Below are 24,534 nucleotides of genomic sequence, written 5' to 3'. Positions count from 1 at the left end.
TGAATATTTACGCTTCGAAAAATCGGCTTTTACGACTAAGTTTTTGAAATAAAATAAATAAGAAAAGTGTCCGCATAGGGTGAGTTAGTTTTTATGCAGGTTTTTTGACGAATTTAAGCTTGTAAGAGCGCTTCTTTGTTTAATGTTTTCGACTCGTATAAATAATACAATTATTTACATGCGGCGTGCAATTTATTATCGTCGGAGAATCCACTACTGTTTCTGGAATGTAGCCGATAAAACTTTATTTTCTCCACTCACTACTTCTCAGATTATCTTAAGATTATGACAGTAAAATAAAAAAAAGTAGTAAGAGCGGGCGAGCCCGTATTATTTCAATTTACTTCAAAGGTGATGTTAATAGTTGTTAACTCCAATTCATAGTCGCAAAATTCAACCATTTAATTAAGCAAGACTCCAACGACTTCGGGTAAACCCATGTTCACCTCATCCCACTCCCTGTGTGAATGAATGGTTTCTTATGTATAGCCCCCAGGTGGGCCACCTTTACATTCCTTATAAGGAAAATGGCCACCTTTGGATCTTACGAGCTTCACACGAAAGAAGGGATTATCTTCCTACCCATGGTATTATACACATAGTCCCAAATGCAAATTAGCTTAGTGGTCCACATGTAGGTATACCTACCCCCAAAGGCATGAAATGGTGCTTTTTTTCGGGGAATGGCCAGGGGCACTCCAAATGCAAATTAGTTTAGCATCCAGGTCTTCTCGGTTGAATAAAAGCCTGGTTACCCATGTGTTGCGATCGAACAACCAAAGTAGTAAACAGAGTAGTAAAGAAAATACTTTATTGGTGAGATATTGGCCTTTAACTTAGAAAAAACTCCACTTATCCTATAGCTCATGACCTCATATTAAAAAATACAAGCACAAATCACGTTTGGGGGAGGGGCATGGATTTTCCAGTCATCACATAGTCCGTTTCACGGATAAGAGCGCCATCTTGAATAATTTGATTTCGCAATGCAGTATGGGTCAAAAAGGGGGCATAAAATCTAACATGGCGTCCCGTCGCACGTGGTAAATTGTACGTTTTTACTTCTTTAAATTGCGGCGATAAGAAGCGATCGAGGATGGGTGGCGGTGATTACTGTGCAGTTTTTGGTTGCTCTATTAGCAGAAGAAACCTGACAGGTATCGTGTAAATATTTTTGTCAATAAAGCTAGCGGAAGCTACAATAATATTGTCATCTGTGCCTGGCCTGGATACAGTAAGCTGATACTAGATTGATGGGAATAAAAACGTTTATTGTCACAGATTTATTCCCTACTGCATAAACAAATTCCTAACTTGAAATACAGCCGTAGCTCCGGCCGTTGTTTTATACAGATAGTCTTTGAACAATAACTTGAGCATAAACTCTTAATATCCATCTGTGCTTATATTTATGAAAAGGATAATATTTATGCTAATATTATTCGACCAAGCAAGTTCTAATTGCGAATGTAAGCTCGATTTACCAAACAGCCAAATATCTTAAGATGTGTAAGTTAAATATTACAATATGTTTGTGTAATTGTACATGCAATTGTGTCATTAAATCACATGTTGTTTGTAGTGGTACAGACCACCAGAAAGGCACTTTTTTAAGCTTAGGGACAAAAAAAACCCGGAAAGATCTTAGGGTAACAAAGAACAAGTTCTAAAGTCAAATGATTGAAGATACCCCATTTGAAATCAGTCATAATTCATTTAGAAGAGCAGTCACATCCCAAATCCAACCCCAGTTTGGTTTCTAATGCAGCAGTGTGTATTTAATTTACCTGGAAATGATCACACATGCTGCAATCTCAAAGATCACTGTTTGGTCAAGCTTCATACAGGTCTTGACAACTTCAAAGTTTTTCAGTGGGTCATTGACCAGGTGAAGGACAAAGTGCCATACATGCAATTCTATAAGGGTTCTGAGTCCCAAACCGTCAAACGCTATTAGGTAAACAAGTGTAAAAAACCTGGTCCAGAGCGTTTTTTGTCACCTGAAAACGAGCTTCGTCTAACATTGATATGGAAAGTGGTGGAGGGAGGGAAAAAGAGGGGGGGGGGGGGGTCAAGGCTGTTTTAAATTGGCTGGATGGGGGCTTATTCTTTTCAAAAAGAATTAATAGAGGGGGGTCATATATTTTTTAGGTTTTTTAAGAGGTCTGGTTTGTGCTTTGGTAAATGGGATAACTTTTAAGAAATGAAATAATTTCAAGGATCCAGATGATGAAGATGGACAACAGACAGACAACAGCTGAGAGTAAAACAAAACATTGTCATAAACTTCATTGCTTTAATATTTTACACTTTAATAAGAATAAATCCAGAACAGCCTGTTTCAATGTTTGATTTCATCTGCATAATCAAAATTAACTAGTAAATACTTCTTGGTTCAATAGCCTGCAAAGTGGCAAAACATGTCTTTAAAATAACATAACACAGAAAAAATTGCTTTCCACCTTGGAAAAAAATATTTGAAAAAATAATTATCTTCCAAGGTTCAATAGCTGGTGTCTAACATCTGAAAAGTGGCACCTTGATTGCAAATTTTGGGATTCCAACCAGTGAAAGTGACAGCAGTGGTACTGACAACAAAGAAGATAATGATCTACCTATTCAGCAAACATCCAGAAGTGGGCGAAAAACTGGAGACTGGTCTATGCGCTTTACCAATTATGTAACTTATTACGCCAGCTGATAGAGACAATGACATTTTTATTATCTACAAGGTAATTTATTCTTTGCTCGTACCACACATTCGCCAAGTCCATTTTGTCAATTGTGGCATTGGCTTGTCATATCTATGTATGCAAAATTTACCAAAAAAACCCTAAATACATACAATATTAAGAATATTGATATGAGAGGGGGAAGGCATTTGCCATTTTCAGGCCTGAAGAGGAGGGTTCTGGCAAATTTTTATGTTTCAAATTAATTTTTCCCTCCCCCAACTCAACATAAATAATGACCAGTCCCTTAAACAGTCAGTTTCTTGGGTGCATGTTTGGATATTCACCAAGCCTTGTCACTACAATTACATGTATATCAACATGTTGATGTTTGATAGAAGGCCGACCCCATGCCTGCTCCCTTGAAGTCACCAACATATTTTCCCCTCTAGCACTTTTCTCAATATCATAGTGGCAAATCCTTGCCACATGTTTACAGCTCCCTCTTACCCTGCAATGTAATCAGGTTCACTCAGTATGTTTTTTGGCTGCACATCGGCTTAAAAAAATCAATGAGAAATCGAGTCAAAATAAGTCAAACTTATTATAGGGCATCGGAAATATTTCCAGACTGCTTCTGTAGGATTATCCTAGCTGCATATGGCGCAGCAGATGTTATCGTTTCTCAAACACCGTGTGAGGTTTGTAATATACCGGTATGTCATTATTGATAACAGTATATTCATTTACAAAACAAAGAAAGCTACAATCACAGTGTGAGGTGATGTCCTGATAAGTTATGTTGCTCTTTGTATGATTCATTTAAAATTGGCTTGTATTTGTTTCAGAAAACATGAGGTTTATGTGCATTGTAAATGTAGCAAATCAAAAAGATAGAAACACCACAAACCTTTGCTTTTATAAAGCAATATACAATATTGGCACTTATACCATGATATTTTGCAAGATAAACAGACTTCCCATCTCTTAGTGCTGATGGCCTTGTTTTCTTAATTTGAATGTTTGTCTATCAAGTAAGAATTATATGTTTTTCAGGGGTACAAAGTCTACACAAAACAAACTGGTGAAGAATCAAACTTGTATATTTTATTGAAAAGTACTTGCATGTTACCATTAGTAAAAATGGATCTTTCATTCAGGCCTTGGGGTAAGTATAACTTAAGACACTTTTTCAACAGACAATATTTTTTTATAGAATATTGTTTGAATCCTTATATTGGACGGTTGGAATGCAGTTTTACAGAGTTTTACAAAGACACATTTCAAAACAATAATATTCAAGTCTTAATACAGCTCCAAGTTTACTCACTTTCATCCCAATATTTTTCCATGCTGATCTGAGACAACTCGGGAAGCTCTGTTTATCGAGATAAGATAATGACCGAGTTAGAGGTTGAGTTGAGTTTGAGTTGAGTTTGAGTTGAGTTTGAGTTAAGATTGAGTTAAGATTGAGTTACCGTTTTCCATTTGTATTTGCTAAAAAAGTGTTTAATTTAAGATGCGAATCACTTTTTACGACCAAATAAGCAAGAAAACTGATACTTTTGTATTTTAGAGAATTATGTTATCCTCATTTCGTGTCCTAACCCACCACACCCCCCCCCCCCCCCCACCCACCCAGTCCCCTTCTAACTTTTTTTTGTTCATTATTCAGTGAAAGCGCATTGAACGAACTGCTGGTACACTGGGCCGGTGAAAGAAAAGAAAAAAATGCGAAACATTTTCCAAAAACAATCCAATACATTTTTGTTTATTTCCGTGTTGTTAAAATAAAAAAATAAATAAACTAAAATACAATGTCTAAATTGAATCCAACAATATTAAATGTTACGCAACATGGTGGTTGATACTAAATTTTAACGTAAATAAAACAATCAGCTCTACTTCGATCTTGTGTTGTCCACTATACCGTTCATTATTCTCTAATGTATGATCAAACTATCTCCTCGTTAATTAAATTCTGATATTCTTCAGGTGTAACATTGACATTTTCTGGAAGCATGACAGTCATTGGAGGCACAATCAAATTGCTTTGTTTTGGTTGTGTGTTAATACATTCTTTTCTTGCACAAAATCGAAAAGTACGTTCCACCGCAAAGCTCCTTCCATCAGCTGTTTCATTTGAAGGTACATACAGGCCCTCTACTGAAATGCAAATATCTCCCGCTGAAAACTGATTCTGACAGCCTGGTTTTGCACACCTCGGTTTGGGACCAGGTTGTGTATTACATCGCTGTACTTGCCAAACTTGCTTCTTTTTTGCTTCTTTGTGCTTGTTGAAAATGGCTGCATTTGTAGGTTTAGTCCCTGTTGGAGATTTTAAGTCCAGTCCCTTGAACAACGCATCAACTTCACTTTTTGTTAGTGCCTTCTGATGAAGACGATAGTCGCCCTCTTTAACTTGAAAGAAATTCAGCAATACAAAAAGAACATGCTTACAGATATTTGCACTATTTGCGTAGGGACAATCGCAGGTTGGATGCTCAGAAATCGTTACATTGTAGGTGTTTAGTCCAGATCTAATCGTAAATTCCCTTTCATTTCTTCCAAGTTCATTGGAGTCAACAACTACTAATTTTTCTTTTTTGGCAAGTTCAAGTGAGCGCTGAAATGCCTTGCTGGCAGTTGTTCTGAAACGGCCGTCACGCTTATCCTCCTTCGCACCATCTTTGTCTGCGGTTTGCTGTGAATCATCCTCAGAAGACGAAGACTCTAGGTGAGTTCCATCGCTGAAAACACTTACTTGACGTTTTCGTTTGCGTGTCGCTCTATGGGAGCAGTTCGCATCAACAGTAGAAGCTCTAGAAGACTCTGCAGCTACATATAAGGTATTGTCGACAACGCCAGCGGAAATTTCTTCTGCGAAGGCTTTCGCTCTTGCCATTTGCTGAAAATAGTTAGCTTTAAGTCTGTCGCTTTGGCTTCGATGTTGGCCTCCTTTATAATTTCCATAACCGTAAGATTCTAGTTTTTTTGACAGCATAATTGCTTCTGCCACGTCCTCCTCAGCGGCCATTGCAAGGGTTAACCTGTAGGATCCTTTCTTGGCCCACTGAGAGTGACCAACCTCTGCTAAATTGACGTTTTGGTGCAAGTGGTGCGCCACATTTGAATGCCTTAAATATGTGGGTCCTTCTCTTATGCCACCATTTGAACCAGCTAACGACCTGACCTCGTTTTCCAGGTTTTTCCTGTGAAAATGCTATGAGTTCTTTCCTGGCTTGATCATATTGATAAGGTGTTGGCGCCTCAAAAATACTCCTGGCGAGAGTTTTAAACCTGTGCTTTGCCTTATCACTCCAGTCTGTGTGTACCTGCCTATTGCAGCACTGAAAAAAATGGAATTCACAGGATACACATTGTTCTAAAGCTTCCTTGCCAAACACGTTTTCGATTGCATCCCAGTTTCCGCCAGCTTCATCGAACATCCATCCCGCTGGATTAAATAGGTAGTTCTCGTCCCCAGTAAAATCTCGTAAAACCTAGAAAACAACATTCAAACTGTTACAATTAAGACCCCGGTAATGGTACGACTTTAAGGCGTACGACATGTACGTTAGAAAAGGGAAGGACCCATGCATTAGTATCCTTGACATTGTTTCCTTTTCTCCTCCGTTTAACTTTTTAATTCAACTGACGATTTTGGTCGTGGGGTTGTACACTAAAAACTGTTAAGTGTTCCAACAAAGATGAGTAAAATTAAAGCGACAAAAATCTCAGTTTCAATGAAGGCTTCAAGTATTCGACCTCAACATGCCACGTTTGGGCAAATACCCATTTTAAACTGTTTCTTAACTGTCCAGTGAAATCCTAGTTCAGAATGCTTCAGTATTAAAAGATAAACTGATTCAAAAGTGTTCTAATTCTTTTGGTATAAAGACTCACAAAGGATACTCATCCCTTAAAATAAACAATAGCCTTCATTTGGCGCCAAAATATGCACGGATATTTGTCCGCAGACATTATCTGTTCCGAGAATTAAGTGAACAGTTTTCCGAGAGCGAAGCTCGAGGAAAGTTGTGAACTTCGAGGAACAGATTTGTCCAAGGACAATATCCTTGCATATTTTTGAAGCCAAATGGATGCTATTGTGTTTATTATCCTTCAAATATTTTTTCACAAGGCCGCATTTTGGGAGACCTTTTCTTAAAGGTTTAAACGTCAAAGTAATTCTGTCGGCGCTCAAAATATTGTTAGTCTGTTCAAAATGTTTAGTTCTATACATTTTAACAATTTACTTGGGATAAAAACTAAACGTGCGAATGTAAATTGCAAACTTCGAAAACTGGGAAATATCACTTGGGGAATATCATCTGTTATAACCCACCGATTAATTTCCGTGCGCGCTCATTGGACAAAACACATCACGTGGTACAAAATCTGACGACGGGTATCAGCCAATATACCCCGTCCGATTTGAAATCCGCAGTGCAAAACAAACGTAAAAGTCTAACGTTTTAATAAAATCACAGTGTTAAAAAAGAAATTCGAAACCTATCGACTTGCATTTATTTTAACTAAATTATGCCGTGATTATCGCACGCTGTAGGTTTTGCCTTTTTCCCGCAATGAAGCGCGTTGAAGAAAATTAATGGGAAGGTTAATTATAAAATAAATAAACCCCTTTCTGGCTTGCTGGTATGTCGGAGTATAATGCCCTTGGCGGATAGATTGTCCTTAAAATTTCACATTTGCCCGAGAAGCGAAATGTTTATTTTTCGGACAATCTACCCGCCACGGGCATTATCCTCCGACATACCAGCCGCCTGAAGGGGTTTATTTACTAAATAGTCACCAGTTTTGACTGCATCACGTGACGTGTTTAGACCAATTGCGCGCGCAAAAATATTTGATGGATTATAATATGAAATATCCTAGTTTTCGAACTTTCAATTCAGGCCCCAGTCTCTACAAAGGATGGATAAGTATCCGATAAAAAAACTGCATCGAAGCTACTGGGCGCTCGTTGATTAAGTAAAAACATGATCACAGTTACCTCATTTACATTATTCCAAAACGACTGTATTACGAGACTAGACTCCGCCTCACACTCCATTGTAGCTAAGTTGACAAGCTCATTCAGTGTTGGATGCCACACCCAAAGGGTGAGTGTTTTGAAGCCCTGGCATCTGCTGTGTACTGCATCAAGAAAACAGAACTCTTTTGAGAGTGGATGCTCACTTTGATCTTTGTCCATTTGAACGCACATCTCGGCTTTTTCTTTGCTCATCTTAAAGACCAAGCTTCCAAGCCCATTATTGAAATGACGATTATTAATCTTCCAAATCAGGTACGGATCTTTTTCATCTGTTTTTTTCTTAATTTCTGCAACAGCATCAAAGTTGTGCCCGTGGGGATGCATGCTATTAAGACGGAATCCACTAGGAAGTCGAGTAATATTTATTAAAGTTGGACAAAAATCAATTTCAAGAATAATTTAAATCCTATTGCGTTATTTCCTACCCTTAATAAAAGGTAAAGATGTAAGTAATTATCCGTGATAACACCAACAACAATTTCTTATCAGAGTCTGAGAAAATGAATTTCAAAGTTCACAAGGTATAGGCAAAATCTCACGTGTAGCCATTTTGTAAATTCGTCTTAAGCGATTCAGTGGAATTCAGCGGAACTTCAAAATGTGTTTTCGATGTGTGGTGTTGTTAGAAAAGATTTCTTTCGATAAGATATTTGAAGCAGTAACACAAAAGCTTGCAATCAGGTGTAAATAGTTTTGGTACATAATTTTGTCCAATAACTACTCGAAGTCCAGGCGGATTTCCTCTTAACCACTTTGGCTTTAATATTTTTCACCTTGTTTTTGTCCAGCATAGCTTCGGCGACGTCCTCAACTTCCGACCACGTTTTGCCTTCTCTGATCATGGTTGTCAGTTTTGCAGTTGGAACGGCGGAGGGCTTAACCATTGAATGTGTTTTAAAAAATTGTTCAATATCGCTGGTTGCATATAACTTGGGCTTACGTTTAGCTGTGCAAGTATGAGTTCCAAGATGGTAAATGGTTGCAAAGGCAGAATCCTGTGGATACTCACTGACCTTTCTAGCGGGACAGGAAATGTACTCGCCTTTGCCATTGCAAGATCTGCAACGATATTTTCCTCCAGCTTTAACAAATTGAACGTTGTTTGCCTTTCCGAATTGCTTTTCGTAAGGACACCTGTTGTTTTTGCAAAGGTAATTAAGAGCCCTTACAAGATTGAACGTTACGCTTTCCACGAAAACCCTTCCGGCTTGAGGTGACCCAGGGTTTCCAACTGCGGCCATCTCGAACGTTACGCTCATCTCTGTCAAAACGAACTTGAAATACCCTAGTGCCGTCGATATCATAGGGTAACTCATTCACCGCTTCAACGTCAACTCCGTACCATAAAGACGGATCCAGCTTGACTTTCTTCCTATAATGATCAACAATAAGGATTGAAACAAATTTAGTAATTCTACATGTACTGAAATTTAGGTAAGAGTAAGTTATCTTCTGAGCTTGCTTGCTGTGACCATGCAGAGGATGTTTGTTATTTGTGGCGTTTCACTTATTTTAAATGACGAATGAAAGTACCACCACTCACCTTTTTTTAATGAAGTCTGCGTTGCCGGAATCATCATCGTCTGAGCTTTCTGTTGACCTTCGTTCCTTCTTCGGCCTAGGACATAAGAAGACAATTGTTTAAATGCACGTTACATATTCTACAGTTCTAGAGGTAGTTTATCGACATGGACGTTATTTCCCGTCATTGGCCACTTTTTAATTATTTGCACAGACCACTTATTACTATTAGCCTGCACTGCAGACAAACTCAACTGCCGGTATTTGAAACTGATATTACCTTGGAAGTACATCATGAGTTTTAGTCAGCCATAAATGAAGTTGCGTGGGAAAGGCTAAGGTCAATTCAGATCAGTTTGATTTAAAAAAAAAACGTTACCTATTTTGTGTCAATTTTTGTTTTATGTACTGTGTAAAAAGAAAATAGTAAGTCACGACATGATTCAGTCACCAAAATGATCTTGTAAATTCTAGAAGTATTCATGTTTTTGCGTTTGCTTTTGCCTGCCCTCTCTCGTATCAAACTGCCTTCAAAAACACGAAATACTGTCTCAGACAACCTTAGCTTTCAATATGTTTTCGACGGTGGGGGGCGGGGAATACCCCTGGATCCCGCTACAAGCTCGTGCTCCAGTGCTTCAAGCCCAAAATACCTCTTTTCCGGGGAGTCGCACGTTAGATCAATGAAAACCTCTGGTATTGCTTTCCCATCTGCTCTATGAATGTTCTATGAAAAAAAAACGATAAGAGGCAAAAAATATGGCAAAGTTATTAGCATAATAATTCACCACTTAGATGCACGTGCTTGCTAACTAAATCGTGTTCGCTTCAAAATGCTAAAACGAATCTACAAGTCAACGATCTGAACGGAGAAAAATGTAAACAGTGGCTCACCTTATTTGTAGAAACCACTTTTTTCTTTCCCTTTACGTCACCTAATTTCTTTGTTTCCGAAAGAGAGGATCCTCCCTTGGTTTTCGGAAAGTCTTTGACCTAACGATTGAACATCAATACTGTGTCAGTATACCATATTAGAATTATTTATGATGTCTTCCTTAATTAATTTTGCCGAAATTTAGAGAGAAAAAAACCTCTACGCTATCCAGAATATATCTGTTGTGGCCAAGGACAGACCATACTAGAACCCAGACTTCTGCTCTTTTCCCCATGCCATGGTAGATTCTGTCTCGATACTAAAGATACTTATCTTTGACACGGATTAAATTCTCATTTTTATAATTGGACTAGAATATACAGAGAAAAACCTGGACATATAGAAGAGAATTCGAGGGTTTCCAATGGCCATTATAAAAAATAATGATTATAAGTAATGATTTCTACATACATTCTTGTATTTGTAACTTCCCAGTGGTATTTGAGGTTCTCCAGGACAGTAATCCTCCTCCTCCCAAGATTCAAACATTTCAGGTGTTTTCTAGAAAGGAAAAAAAAAACAGTATCAATTCACGGACTCAAGAGTGATTAAAATTCAGGGGCGGATCCGGGATTTTTGTTAGGAGGGGGTGCACAAATTTGAACTGAAGAAACTGGAAATTTCCCAAACGCCACCATTTCTATTTTTTAATAATAATTTGCCCCATATTTAGGGTGAAATATACTTCATGTTGCAAAACAAAAACTTGTCACTTGAAACTTGTCACTTGACTCCTGTGACCACTTTTCCAAACCATCACACTTGCCTTTTGTCGCGCTTGTCAACCTATACCCTTTTCAGGATGGACAATTAGTTGCAAAAATCATGTATAACATCTTACCGTAAAAAGAAAAGAAATCCGTACGGATGAGAGCGTTCAACGTGAGAACCCCCACCCCCCCCCCCCCCCCCCTCATAATCTTTCCGATGGTCCGAACCTGGCCTTCTATTTTTTTTTCCTGCGCTTCCCAGTGCAACTTTTGTCACGATCGAGCTCGCGAAGAAAATTGCACGAAAGCGCAATTGCAAGTGTAAACAGACGGCAATTCTATCGCCCTGATATCGCAGAAGCTTTGAACATTACGAAATTGCCACTACTTTACACTTGCGATTTTCACTGCGAGCTCGAGCGCGACAACAGTTGCACTGGGAAGCGCACTGGGAAGCGCGACAAAAATCGCCCGTGTAAACTAGCCTTACAGACTGAAAGCCGTCAACCTTCAAAGTTATTAACTTCTTTTATGACAAATCCTATGCACATGCCTATACAACCGCAAACAATTATAAATAAACGTTTTCGAAACGAAAGGTTTTTACCTTCACGCGTGGCTTGCTGATTTCTTTAAATCCAGGGGTTGTGGTTTCAAGGCTGTCATCATCAGATATTTCGTCACCCTAAATTTTTAAAGCAGATAAAACATAGGCTTTTCCTTTTTCTCGTATCAGAAAACCAACGATGCGGCAAACGGACAGTTACCTGTGCATCACTGGCAGATTTCTTTAAGGCAATTTGCATTGCTTCTTCTTCACTTTCGACTTGGAATTTAAACCAACAGCTGTTGGTAAGGCGCGCTGGTGAAGAACTAAAAAGAGACTCCCCTTTGACTACATCAGCGTAGGAGGCAACAGAGTCACAATCCGAATCGCTACTTATAGACTCCATGATCGACCGTAATGGACAAAACAAATGATAAGAATGATCTTCAACGCACTTAAAACACGTTGTTCTCCAAATATCCAGAATTCGAAAAGGCGAATTATTTCTCTGTCCATTGTGGAGTTACCATGGCATTCAGACGAATTCCGATCTGATCGTGCGATTGCCGTGGGAAAGAATTCGCATTAGCCCGAAGAAAGGCTAGACAGAGAAACTGCGGGATAATGGTGAAATCAGTTTCGTATCACAAAATTAAATTTTGTAGCCAGAACCCTGAGCTAAGACTAATTTTTCTAATCGGGTCTCCATTTGCCTTTAAAAAAAATAGTTTAGTAGCTGGTGGATAGAGGGTTTCAAAAATTGAAATGTCGGTTTGAACATAGCTAGTCGACGCGCGAGACAAAAGAAAAAATATTATGTTAGCCTCTCCTATTTTCTTCCTCTCGCGTTTCTCGAATAGCCTGAATAAAACTATCTCTGAAAGAAAATTAATGATGGACTGCTTGTAGTCAACACCGCGATAAAAGGTAATGATTTGCAAGCAACAAAACACGAGAGCTGAATTGTTCTTAGCGTAAAACGCGAAATAGTGTAAATTTGTCAGTAAGATGTTAAGTATTATTTCAGTAAATATAATGAGAACCTTCGATTTTGAACTTTCTATTGTAAAAAAAGGAAAAGACACTGGAAATACGGTAACTCAATCTTAACTCAATCTTAACTCAAACTCAACTCAAACTCAACTCAAACTCAACTCAACCTCTAACTCGGTAAATAGCCGATCCCCTGTTTATCACCTTCCCATCCATTAAAAACTAAACCAGATGGGTCGGGGAGAATGATTCTCCCATATCCATCTTCCATTACTTTTCTATTTGTTCTTTCCTCAACATTTTGTATTGCACTGAGCCCTAATCTATGCGTAAATGGACAAAGATGTATTAAACCTTGCTTATTTGTATTTGCCACTGGAACCTCTCTCTCCAACAAGTACGACTTCAACCATTCAAATCCCCAGTGTTTGAAAAAATCTTCATCTGTTCTAGCCAGCGTAGCTTGGCGTTCTAGTCAGTCGGGGGGAGCGAGAAATCGCGCGCGCGAGCAAAGCGACGGCGGAAGGCAGAAAGAAAGAACGCCAGCCGCCAGACGCCTCTTAAACGGGAGAAATCTTTCGAATTAGCGGCCTCCAGAGGCCGCTAATTCCCATTGGCTAAAATTGCTTATCTGTCCTGTGATTGGTTTGTTGGCTTTAATTTATTCCAAATGACTCATTCGCATGCACGCAAAATTCAGGCCGCTCAATTAGCATTTGACAAGTGACGAGTGAAGCAAAGCAGTGTGAATTACAAATGGATGCTATTGCAGGCAAACAAACTCGGCAGTGATCATTTGAAACTTTAACTGGTTTTCTTCCCCCGCTTCGACTCGCAGATGAATTTTTCTTTGGACCTCCCGAATTTGCAGACATTTTGCAAAAATTAATATGAGCCTGATAATTTTCCCGGGGTTTATTTGTTTTGTACATCCTGTACCACACGTGAGTTTGACAGAACACGTCACCTTTTTATTTCCGGTCTTCACAAATTACGCGTATTATTTACATAATTACGTGAAAAGATTTCTCCCGTTTAAGAGGCGTCTGGCGGCTGGCGTTCTTTCTTTCCTTCTGCCTTCCGCCGTCGCTTTGCTCGCGCGCGCGATTTCTCGCTCTCCCCGACTGACTAGAACTCCAAGCTACGCTGGCTACATCTGTTCTTCACTCGTGTACCCTCGCGACGCCATCTTGGATTTTATGCCCCCTTTTTGACTCATACTGCATTGCGAAATCAAATTATTCAAGATGGCGCTCGTATCCGTGAAACGGACTATGATCGAATGAGTCAAGTATATATATTGGACATAAATCTACGACGGGCTAAATTGTCCAATATAAGGATAAAAGCGTGTGGCTTACCGGGCGCGATTTTGTGTTCCAGCCGCAGTTCTACAGACCAGCTGAGGTACAACACAGACGTGCAAAGTCTTTGTACACCGAGGTAAGGAATGAATCATAATCTCCACAATGCATGCAACAGCTAGGTGCACGTCAGTTCGTCTTAATAGTGGCATTTTTCAACCCAAAAACAATACATCGGACATTTTTCCTTTCAAGCTAGGAAACAAGCTGTATATGTTTTTCGTAAGCTTTTTTCTACTTAACAGTTGGCCCAAATGTCTTGTTACAAATGCCTGTCTAAAATGTGCATGTTGTCCAAAATGCAAATGACGACGTGTGGCGCCCTTCACAACACGGTCGTGAAAAATATACAATTTACATCACGAAAATTATATGGGGTTTGTTGTTTAGTAGCTTAAAAACGCAGTCATCAAAGAAGTTTCTTCCAAATATATTGCATTTTTGAACCACCAAAACCATTGAATCGGGTATTTTCCTTTCGTGCTAGGAAACTAGTTGTATAGACATTTCCTAAACTAAGGCAGTTCCTGGACGTTTCCCAGCGATTTTTACAAAGCGGTTTACACAAATGTCTTGTTATCAATGTCTGTCTAAAATGCATTAAAACTAAAAATAATTGTTGTCAAGACTAAAATTGGAAAAAATGGGACGTTTCCGTTAAAAAATACTGTAACCTTTTTCAGCAATAATTGGAAACGGCGTCCAAAGGTATTTTTAAAAGGCTAGAACCCACTACTAGAGATTGACCAAGATTTTGTACATGTCTGAAATGTGCATGTGTTCGATAATCGAATTCGGTTTACGAGTAGAATGCTACCTTCTAAAAACAATCTGTGTGTCCACTAAGAACAACGATCTATAATCTGTACATATTGCGAATTCGAATTCGTGGTTGTTTTGCCTGTATGTTTTGCATACAAAGTTGCGCCAATAGAGAGTTTTTGTCACCCGTAAAAAGCAGCTTTTTTGTGCTTTTTTGTTCTAGATCTTGACGCTGCTTGTGATGTTTGTCTGATCTGATATAAAATTTCTCACAGTCTTTGCAGTTAATTCTTAAAACAACTTCCGTCGATAGGTCTTGATCAAACGTGTCTTAGCTTAGACTTTGTTAAGATGCCGATGAAACCAACGGCCTTTACGGGTTTATGGGCAGCATTCTAAAAGCAGTCTAAAATGTACATCAACTCGAATGACAACGGGTGAAGCCCCACAACACACGGTCGTGAAAAATATACAATATACATCACGCAAATTATATAAGGTTTGTTTTGTATATAAAAAAACGCAGCGCAGTCATCAAAGAAGTTTTTCCAAAAATATATTTGACTCGCCGATGCGATAAATTGGATTGACCAAAATTTTATGAACATACTGAGAGCATACCTTTATAGCAAAGACCCACTGAAGGAAAAGCACTTATCATCAGTACAAAATACGATGTACTCCACATCTCTTTTTAAAAATAGCTAAACGAAACACAGAGTTGAAAACAATCATGTCAAGAACGTTTTCAGGCTCAAGTCATGGCAAAAATAACAACATTCATTCTTCACTTGGTTTAGGAACAAAAAATAAGACGTTTGTATATATGAAAGGTAGTGTAGCAGCATTGGTCTAATAGACGCCCCCTCGAAGAATCACCTCAACAACCAAGGAAATGCTCCATAGAATAAAATCACGCAATATAGTTAGTTTCTTGCTCGACTCCGACATCGAAGAGGCCAACTACTCTAACATGGTTGACCCCCATGACGATGAAAACGTCGATATCGAACTTTGAACGACATCTTTAGGTCTTGTATTAGCGCAGAATAGATTAGTCTCCTACTCACCAACTCTGTTTTGTATCTTACTCCGCTAGCAAACTACGCATCCTATTTGTTTTGTTGATGTTGTTACAGCTATAGTGAAATAAACGCCCCTCTCTAATAAACGCCTCCCCTAGGGCCCCAAAAATTTAATAAAAAGTTTGAAGCGATGTTTGGTGATTTTAAAGGAAGTTAAGGACAGACGATTCGATTCTATAGAAACTTATGCCCGACTGGAAGCCGAGGATACAATTCGATTCTATAGGAAGCTTATGCTCCACTGGAAGATGATGCAATTCGGATTCTAAAAGAAACTTATGCTCCACTTAAAGAACGAAACTTAACACTTTATTCACACAATACTCGACACGTCGTGACAAATGATGTAACTGTAATTAACATTACGAAACACTGATACTATTATTAGGGATTCGTTGAGTGGCCAGAAACACCGAAATCATCAATCAAAGATTTTTCTAAAATAAAATTAATTTACATTGTCGATGTGGTATGGTGAATTACATTTCTTTCTTAGCTGCATTGATCTGAGGTGACCGTTCTAAGTAATTTTAAAGAAACGTCCATCAAGATCCTCGAGATGACTTATGCTCACAAACTTATGCTCACACAATAATACAATACGCCGTACGCCAAAACAAATATACGATAGGGTTCACCACCCCTTGAAGTTTTGCAACATTTTTTATGAAATAATTTTACGATCGCTAATGCATTTGTTATGAACCTATTCCCTGAGAGCTGAAAATAAGGAATAGTTTATAGGGGTATATTGACTTTTTCGTTCTTACTTTTTAACCATCTTTTTTTCAAATCTATTAGTTTTTCCGTGATTGTTGATGCGATTTTTAGAATACACAGGTCAAAAGCTTTCACATTGTATATCATACATGGGTATTTATTAAATTGGACAAATTCCTCAGTTATTTAGTGCTAAAAGGGTTAAATAAACATCCTTTAGGACATTCTCGAGATGGAAAAGTGAAACTAAATCCTAAACAGGCTCCGTATATCAATAAAGTTTTCTAGACGCCCCATTTGTGACCTGATCCGCCTACGAGTTTTTGGATTCAAACGCCTTTTAAAAATTCCATTCTCGCACGTTTTGTTTTGTAGGCCATTTGGTTTGGGCAGTTATATAGATTACAGTTAAATTTCAAAAGGGACCCATACTTTCGCATTTCGCAGCCTTTTTGCTATCGCTACTTTCTACTTCTCTCTTTTCTGTTTCCCAGTCAAATTTGAGCCTCGAAGAGTGGAACTGTTTTTCTTTCACAGAAAGGAGAAAGACTCGACTGCGACCAGGGTGCTTTCTGGAGGCTAAAACGTGAACTAAATTTAGCCGGGCCGATGCACGTTATTAAAACAAAATACATATATCTGTTTAGGAGGGTGGGGGGAGGTGAATAGATTCGCGGATCGATTTGGCCTTGAATGCGCCCGCACTGCGGTTTGTTTCTGATATATTGAGCGCATTCGCAGACTTAACAAAAATACAGCGGATCGCGCATTAGCTGAGAATTTTGGCATGTCAAGGAGCTCTGATCGTGGATACTAAAACGAAGTTCGGATCACTTTGGTCGGTCTTCGGCGGTATGTTGGCGAAATTGTCGCAAAAAGAAGCAGCTATTAAACGAAACCTCTTGAAAAATTGACATAAAACAGCATCTACCGTTAGTCGCAGTGAACTGAACTATATCACACAAAGTTTTCGAGCTCGAGAAATGCGGATCCGGATTTGAACGAAAATAGTGGGAGATTAACTGATTTGGCCCCCCAAAAAAAGAACAGATCGGCGGATTTGCATACCACTTTTCACCTCCCCTCTTTAAGTTTATGGACGTGCTGGAGTTGAGGTCCATTGTTAATATCCATGCATTTGTAAGGCACTTCTTGGAAATTGAACCAAGATTGCCGACCAGACATTACTAGAAAAAAGATTTCTACGAAGTGAAGCAAACAGTTTTCTTTTGCTTAAAAAGAAAAAGAGAAATATAGAAAAGAAAAGAAATCGGTGAAACTATAATTATTGAGGTTTCCATCTTAGCGGTCCGTTTTGCAAATTCGGATCGCTCAAAAAACTAATTAGACAGTCGTTGTTAGAACGCATATTTTTCAGCACGAGACCAGTTTTAAGATGTGATAAGATTCTTTAATTTATTCAAAGTCTGATCTGCACATTTTCAGGTTTACAGTGAGGCTGTTTTGTATAAGCAGCATTAACCGCCGACCGTGACATCAAGTAGAACATGAACCCGTCGAAGCGTCAAACTATTGCCATCATCGGTGGAGGAGCTGGTGGTTGTTGCACTGCTCTGGAATTGGCACGGACTAGGCGATTCAACATTCATCTCTTAGAAAAAAATGACGAATTGATGAGAGAAAGCAGTGACGCTACACCAGGACGCATGGGGCTGGGCTTCCATTACGCCGACAAGGACACTGCTTTTTACTATCTGCATGCCACCGTAGAGTTTACCAGAAGGTTCGGTCGATTTCGGCAAGAGGTGGGTCGAGATCTAGCGCATCCGCTACGTCGAGGCAGATACTTCATTATGAAGAATTCCATGGTGCCTATCAAAGAGATTCTCGAGACTTACGACGCATTGAAGGAGGAGTACACCAAGATGGTCCGTAAAGATGCAAGTTACGAAGTCTTTGGCCCACCTGAACACTTTTATCGAATTCTGGAACCCTGTGAATTCGAAAAAGACGTTGCAGTGGAAAACGTTGAAATGGGAATCGAGACAGCAGAAGAGTTGCTGGATTGGCCCAGACTGAGGAGATTTATTATCAGTCAACTAGAGCAATTCCAAGAGGACAACACGGTTGCAATTAGGACAAACACTGAAGTTGTTGAGATTACGGCTGTGAGTGATCACTGCGGCTATGTCGTGGATGCAGTGCATACGTTAAACGGTGGTGGCGTTAAGATTTTTGCCGATGTAACCGTGAACGCCTCGTGGTACAACATTGCCAAATTCAACAAGATGCTTGGCGTTTCGGCGTGGACTCGAAAAAGATGCAACCGGATTAAAGCAATCGCCACAGTGCGTCTACCAGAAGATCTTGCCAACATGCCTTCGATGTTCTTCTGCATGGGGCCCTTTTGCATGTTCTCCAACAAGGGGAATCGGGTTGGGATGATTACCTATGCGCCTGAAACAAACATTGCCGTGAGTTCCTCTGGAGAGCTGGAACCGGAATTTTCTCGTATTCACTTCAACCTGTCGGAAAATGAGAAAAATATCAAGGGCCAAAAAATTTTAGCCGGTGTTTCCAAATACATTCCCAAAATGAAAAATGCCAAGCTGGTTAAAGTGAAGATCGGGATTATCCAGACCTTCATCGATGAGGACACAATCGATTTCGGTTTCAAAATCGGAAACTTGGATTCGTTACATGACCCAGCCATGGGAGGGATTTACAAGCGAGATTACAGTGGAGTGGAGACGCCTCGACCTGGATATGTTATAAATGCATGTATGAAACTTTTATATTGCTTTGACAATGCCGAGCTTGTCAGAGAACTGATTATGTCTGAGTCCGCAAGCCGAGACCGTGCCAACAGCAGAGGCGATAATATGAAATGGTACGAATACTGAATGACATTGCTTAGTCTCTTGCCTACGCGAGGGCCTGAATGGGGGTACCTCGATAACACTAAACACTTAATTATTTGGCTCTGTAACATAAAACAGTTCAATTTTAGGCATTTTAACACGGCTCCAAAAAGGCCAATATTATTTTGTTTAGTATATCAAGAACGTTTCGGCCATTTTCCGACGATTGCCGATCATTTCGGAAGATTTCCGAAGACTACCAAAGATTCCCGAACAAACCAAGAAACTCGCTAGTCGTGAACCGAACTGGAAAGAGAATGGGGAGACGTTCTCTCTTCATACTCTCAGTGGATCGGATCCGCTCTTGTATATAATAAAGTACAGATTATAATTATATATATTACCAGGTTCCCATGTAACAAGAATTTGGCGATTTCAAAATTTTGTCTGGGGCTTTAAAGTTTTCTGCAGTTTCTATATTGGGCGAATCAAATTTTCCGGTGAATACTCGAGATATTGCAGAAAGCGGGGAGGGGCGGAGGTCTAATGTTTAATGAGCTGGATCATGGACTCCGGATCCAGCAGATCAACCGTTCCGGGGGTTCGAATCCTTGCCGGGTTCGTTGTATTTTGTGTATAAATGGGTCGGGTGAATAAAAATTTTGGGGCCGGACGGACTGGTATCCAATCCGGCGAGGGGGGGGGGAGGGAGTAGAAAAACTTTCAGTGGGTCTATGCTACGCTCTATGTTACCATTAGGCTCAAAGGCTTCATTGGGAAAGGGAGGGAGGGGAGGGCAGAAGAACGCATTTTTTATCTCTTTGAAATATGCAATTATTTCTCCTACAGTTTAGTCGACCGGAAATCTATGAGATTTCGTAAGACAAATTTTCGTGATTGAAAATAAAAAGTCATTGAAGTTCTAGAAAAATATATATTTTTTATTTCTAGGCCGAAATGTTAATCGTCTCCTTGTACCTAAATTTGTATCCGAAACAGTTATATTATCCGTACGGCAATTAATTGGGGACCATTTGCTTAAAAAATTTTTACAGGGTCTTTTAAAAGTACTGGAGAATCCTTTGTAACGTGTAAAGAGCATCCAGCTCAAATGAATATTGGAAATTGATAGAAAATAAAGTAAATAAGGAGTAATGAAAATAATTTACTGATGTCGATTTTGTTCATGGTAAAAAGGCACGTAAAACCCCGTATTATTGATAATGCGAAAACACCAGGGCCGTAACTAGCAAGAGGCAAGACGAGGCACTTGCCTCATCTTGATTTTACCCCAAAATTGAAAACAAGATATGCTTAGTAAAGAAAATAATCCCTAGTTGAACAAGTTTGATTTCTTTCACGAAATACCTTGTAAAAAAAGATAAAAAAGTGTTTCAGAGATTCTTAATTTCCACACTTTTTCTGAAGGGCATGCGGCTAGGCCTTTATAGATTGTGCTAGCATAGTTTTTGGCATAATTGGAGCTAAAAAGCATAATTTGTGAAACGAGCACTGCCACGGCATAATTAGCAATTTTTAGCACTTTTTGGAGCATAAATTCATAAAATGTAGTAAATATGGTGTACTTTCTACAGAAATAAATGAAATTTAGGTAGTTTGTTCTTGCAATGCGTGTTTTAGCTATACAATTGTGATTGTTAAGTCGTTGGAGGCATTTACAACGGTTTAGAGATGCGAGCGCTATTGGACAGCTGACGGCCGTGATAAACTGCCATAAACACAAAAAATTAAAAACAGTTTATTAAAAACTGAAATTGTGTCGACGCACCTCTATGTATAGATCTACGTCTTTTTGGCATATGGAATCAGAAGAAGGTTCTGGCATATTTGATTTCATTTGGCCTGCTAGTAGCATAATGCCACTTTTAGGAGCACAATCTATAAAAGCCTAGGCATGCCCCCAGAACCTTCTAGCAAGATCTTGCCTCGTCTATGCCAAATGTCTGGCATAGACGAGAACCTATTAGAACACTAGAACACATTAGAACACTAGAACTATTAGAACACTAGAACCTATTAGAACACTAGAACTATTAAACACTAGAACCTATTAGAACACTAGAACCTATTAGAACACTAGAACCTATTAGAACACTAGAACACACAAACGGACCATATTTTAGTTTACCTGTCACTATTGTTACCAATCATATTAATAAATTTCATATTTGTCAAGCTTTACTTCCTGTTGAGGGTTTGTGCTTCAAACTGAAATAGAATATATATTTTAGTTTTGTTCATCTTGCATCCGTCCTTTCTGTGCCGTATAGATCAGTCTGCTATCAGTCTGCTGTTTTCATTTATCTTTGAATAACGGTTTTGCTACTAAGAATGTATGTTTTTGTTTTATCGAATATATGGTCGTCGTCGAGAGAGGGTGCTTTTGTCGTTGTACAATTCGTTGTTTAACCCTATCTAGACCGGGGGGGGGGGGACGGAAAGTGCCTGCGTGCTGTCTTTGAACGCTTATAACTTTTTCAAGATTCAACCAAACGCTGCCAAACTTTGCGAGTTTATCTAAAATTCATCTGGGAATGATTTGGTTGGAGAGCACATGTTTCGGGGGGTTTAGACTGATTTTGTTTTTTTTATGTTGGGTATTTTCTGCAAAATCAGCCTGAAAATGTTCTTATAGGAGCTACGTCATAAACAACCCATCTTGAAAAAAAAACTGGCAAGTTTTTTGAAGTATGTCGTACGTAATCCGTTTTAATCTTCGTCAGTCGAAACCATCCCTGGTTATTTTCTAGTTTTTATTACTCCTTTGTTGTTTTTCTATGTTAGAAAACTATTATTTTGAGGTTTTTCGCTTCAATTTGGAAGTAATCAGAAAAATGGCTTCAAATATCGTGACATTGCTCTTTTTAGGTGTTCTAAATTAAATACTGCATATAAGAAAAAATGAAGGGGAGAAAAATTTATTAAATGAGGAAAAAAAAAAAAAAAAAAATAAATAGGGGGAGGGGGAGAGCTATTATAAAAAAGGAGCCATTTTTTTTTATAAAAGAACAATTTTTATTTTAAAGGTTGAATGTGTTTTTATGTATATGATAGTTCTTTGACCAAATTTCAGCCTGAGTGTTCTTATTCCTCTTGTTCTCTAATTTTACGCGGGTATTTTACTGTATCGGAAAAGGGGAGGTCACTTGCTTTTGGGGGACATATGTTTTTAAATTTTACAGCAAACTGTATGTCTGGTATCATTTACATACTGTGGTTTTCCTAAAGTTTCTGGTATGCTTTTTTACTATAGTACCTCGTGCTTAACTATTGATAGTGATTCCAATTTCTATCCAGAGACCGAAGAATTTACGATAATAATCCCAACCAGCCGGTATACGTAATGGGCTCCTGCCCCAACCTACTAATTAGCAGCGATCTGTCTACAAAAAATTTAAAATCGACCACTGCTTTTCCAGTTGCGGCTGTTTGAAACAGTCAGTAAAGTCAATGAACACCATTTTAAAACACGTAAAATATACTGTATATGGTTCGATTAAGCGCCTTGGAATCGCACTTAAAGAGAATTTTTGGACCTTGAGAGTGGACGCTAATTCGAGGCTAAAGGGCGCTTATTAAATTTTTCACCATTCTTAGTAAGTGGTTAGTTTATTTTAAAAATGTACTAAAGATTGGCTAATAGATATTAACTCGTTCATTGAATGTTTCTAGTACACAAATGAGCTAACAGTAAACTTGGTCTTGAAAGAATCTTTTAGAACGTAGTCAACAACATTCTTAGATGTTTACCCAATTGTCACTAAGGTCAATACTCAGGAGTGGGGTCGGCCTGGGCGCTTATTCGAGGCTGGGCTCTTATTAACTTTTGCCTCACGCTAATAGTGATGGGCGCTTATTCAACGCTGCGGTGCTTATTCGCATGGTTGGGAGCTTTTAATATAAATACAATATTCGGTATTTACATGGTGTCCTTTAACGGGAATCGTACGTTTAAGAAGTTATTAGAACTTTCCGTGTGCACCAGTGTACCTTAAGAATAAATCTTAGCTAGGCAGACACAACGCGCGCGCCAATGGAAGTTTTGGCAACAAAAATCGACGTTCGTTATATCAGGTTAATATTTTGTTTGTCAGTTTTGGTGTTTTTATACGGCAATAATTACCGCATGCAACTTCAATCAAATGTTCAGAGTCTTTCTGTTCAGGTTCACATCATTGTAAATTATATGAGTTTCACCGTCAATATTGCGAGAAAATTCCTAGTTGTACATGCTTTTCAGTGGAGGCCGTGTGTTATTCGTAATCACGCTTCAGACCATCCACGTTGCCACAACCAGCATCATAACCAAATAATTTCTCGTGTACCAAGCGTACGCGAAAATAAGCACATTGTATGTCACTGCCACCGCCAGACCTGTTGTTGAATGAGCTCGCTTCTTCGCTTCCCTGTCGCCAGCGTCTACCATTCCATCGTTGAAATGTTGTTTCTTGGCTTTTTTGCTTTTCTTCCCGCTGGCCGAAGACAGCTGTTCAAGCGATTCCACCATATTCATCTTGAAAGCCTTTGTGTTTGCCGCACAACTTCGGCGCTTTCCAAATAAAGGTTGAGTTTTCGAAGGCGTGGGATTTCGTGAACTTTGGCGAATTTTTAAAAGGTCTTGAAGGTCGATTGAAGAAGCTTTGCTGTAGATATCGATCTTTCGTCTTTTATTTTCAGATTTAAGATTATTAAGCTCAAGGGCTATGAAAAATTAAATTTATGGCTGTAGTCTGAAAGATAAATCACTTTGATAACGTCATTAGCTTTTGCCAGCCGAAAAGAAATGTAAATTCTCTTTTAAAAATTGTGATTTTGAGTTCCTAATTTTCTTACGTAAAAATAAACAAATAGCACCTATCGAGTTACATATTTACCACACAAGACCCCCACAATCATATGTTGAGCTCAGATTGTGCATCGCAACGCACTAAATTAAAATTCATAATATAAGCTATAGGATGAACAGATGGAGAATTCAAATTTAAAAAGCTTAACCACAGCTGTCAGAGCGAACGACAAGTTTTAATCAACTTCAGGCTTCGAATATTTTTCACGGATTTGCTTAAAATAAAGTGATCATTTAGTTGATAGTAGAAACCGAGATTTCTACTCTCCTATTTTACGAAATAAAATAGAAAATACGCGAAACATTTTGCTACGTAATGTGACACACGTTTATAATACCTGCGTTGGCCCGCGAAATATATTCTTTCTTTAAAAATGTATGCGAACGAGGCGAAAGGGCAAACAAGTGAACACAAGCAGAATGACCCTTTAGCCTCGTTTGTATGTTAAACCGCTGAGAACTTCAATCCACAGCTATT

The 24,534-nt window shown here is 38.8% G+C and overlaps 3 protein-coding genes across 5 annotated transcripts; 1 reads left to right on the top strand and 2 right to left on the bottom strand.

Moving 5' to 3' along the window:
• Positions 1-5,698: 5,698 nt before the first annotated feature.
• LOC144659339 (uncharacterized) lies at positions 5,699-8,055 on the bottom strand. The gene is made up of 2 exons (XM_078519753.1): positions 7,690-8,055; positions 5,699-6,175 (listed from the first exon to the last, which is right to left on the bottom strand). The coding sequence occupies exons 1-2, from the start codon at positions 8,053-8,055 to the stop codon at positions 5,699-5,701; spliced, it is 843 nt and encodes a 280-aa protein (XP_078375879.1).
• Positions 8,056-8,068: 13 nt separating this feature from the next.
• Positions 8,069-12,105, bottom strand: LOC144660960 (uncharacterized). Its single transcript, XM_078521680.1, has 6 exons — positions 11,504-12,105; positions 10,598-10,687; positions 10,147-10,245; positions 9,906-9,979; positions 9,275-9,349; positions 8,069-9,103 (listed from the first exon to the last, which is right to left on the bottom strand). The coding sequence occupies exons 2-6, from the start codon at positions 10,673-10,675 to the stop codon at positions 8,887-8,889; spliced, it is 543 nt and encodes a 180-aa protein (XP_078377806.1). The 5' UTR covers positions 10,676-10,687; positions 11,504-12,105; the 3' UTR covers positions 8,069-8,886.
• An 803-nt stretch (positions 12,106-12,908) lies between these two features.
• LOC144660615 (uncharacterized) lies at positions 12,909-19,861 on the top strand. Of its 3 annotated transcripts, none has more exons than XM_078521288.1 (3): positions 12,909-13,879; positions 16,905-16,953; positions 17,814-19,861. In XM_078521288.1, the coding sequence occupies exon 3, from the start codon at positions 17,876-17,878 to the stop codon at positions 19,229-19,231; it is 1,356 nt and encodes a 451-aa protein (XP_078377414.1). In that variant the 5' UTR covers positions 12,909-13,879; positions 16,905-16,953; positions 17,814-17,875; the 3' UTR covers positions 19,232-19,861. The 3 variants fall into 3 exon arrangements, with proteins under 3 accessions (XP_078377414.1, XP_078377415.1, XP_078377413.1); XM_078521289.1 differs by having other exon boundaries at positions 16,862-16,953; XM_078521287.1 differs by lacking the exon at positions 16,905-16,953 and having other exon boundaries at positions 12,910-13,879.
• Positions 19,862-24,534: the final 4,673 nt, after the last annotated feature.

Source organism: Oculina patagonica, chromosome 7, assembly GCF_052425735.1.
Source record: "Oculina patagonica isolate OP01 chromosome 7, crgOcupat, whole genome shotgun sequence".
Classification (NCBI taxonomy): domain Eukaryota; kingdom Metazoa; phylum Cnidaria; class Anthozoa; order Scleractinia; family Oculinidae; genus Oculina; species Oculina patagonica.
This window is presented reverse-complemented; position numbering and strand designations above follow the sequence as displayed.

Excerpts from the sequence above, each read along its gene's own strand:
- LOC144660960 (XM_078521680.1), bottom strand. The coding sequence starts at position 10,675 with ATGTTTGAATCTTGGGAGGAGGAGGATTACTGTCCTGGAGAACCTCAA. Across the intron at positions 9,980-10,146 it reads AAGTGGTTTCTACAAATAAG|AACATTCATAGAGCAGATGG; the intron begins GTGAGCCACTGT and ends TTTTTTTCATAG. Across the intron at positions 9,104-9,274 it reads GCAGACTTCATTAAAAAAAG|GAAGAAAGTCAAGCTGGATC; the intron begins GTGAGTGGTGGT and ends TGATCATTATAG.
- LOC144659339 (XM_078519753.1), bottom strand. The coding sequence starts at position 8,055 with ATGCATCCCCACGGGCACAACTTTGATGCTGTTGCAGAAATTAAGAAA. Across the intron at positions 6,176-7,689 it reads TTTGGAATAATGTAAATGAG|GTTTTACGAGATTTTACTGG; the intron begins GTAACTGTGATC and ends GTTGTTTTCTAG.
- LOC144660615 (XM_078521288.1), top strand. The coding sequence starts at position 17,876 with ATGAACCCGTCGAAGCGTCAAACTATTGCCATCATCGGTGGAGGAGCT.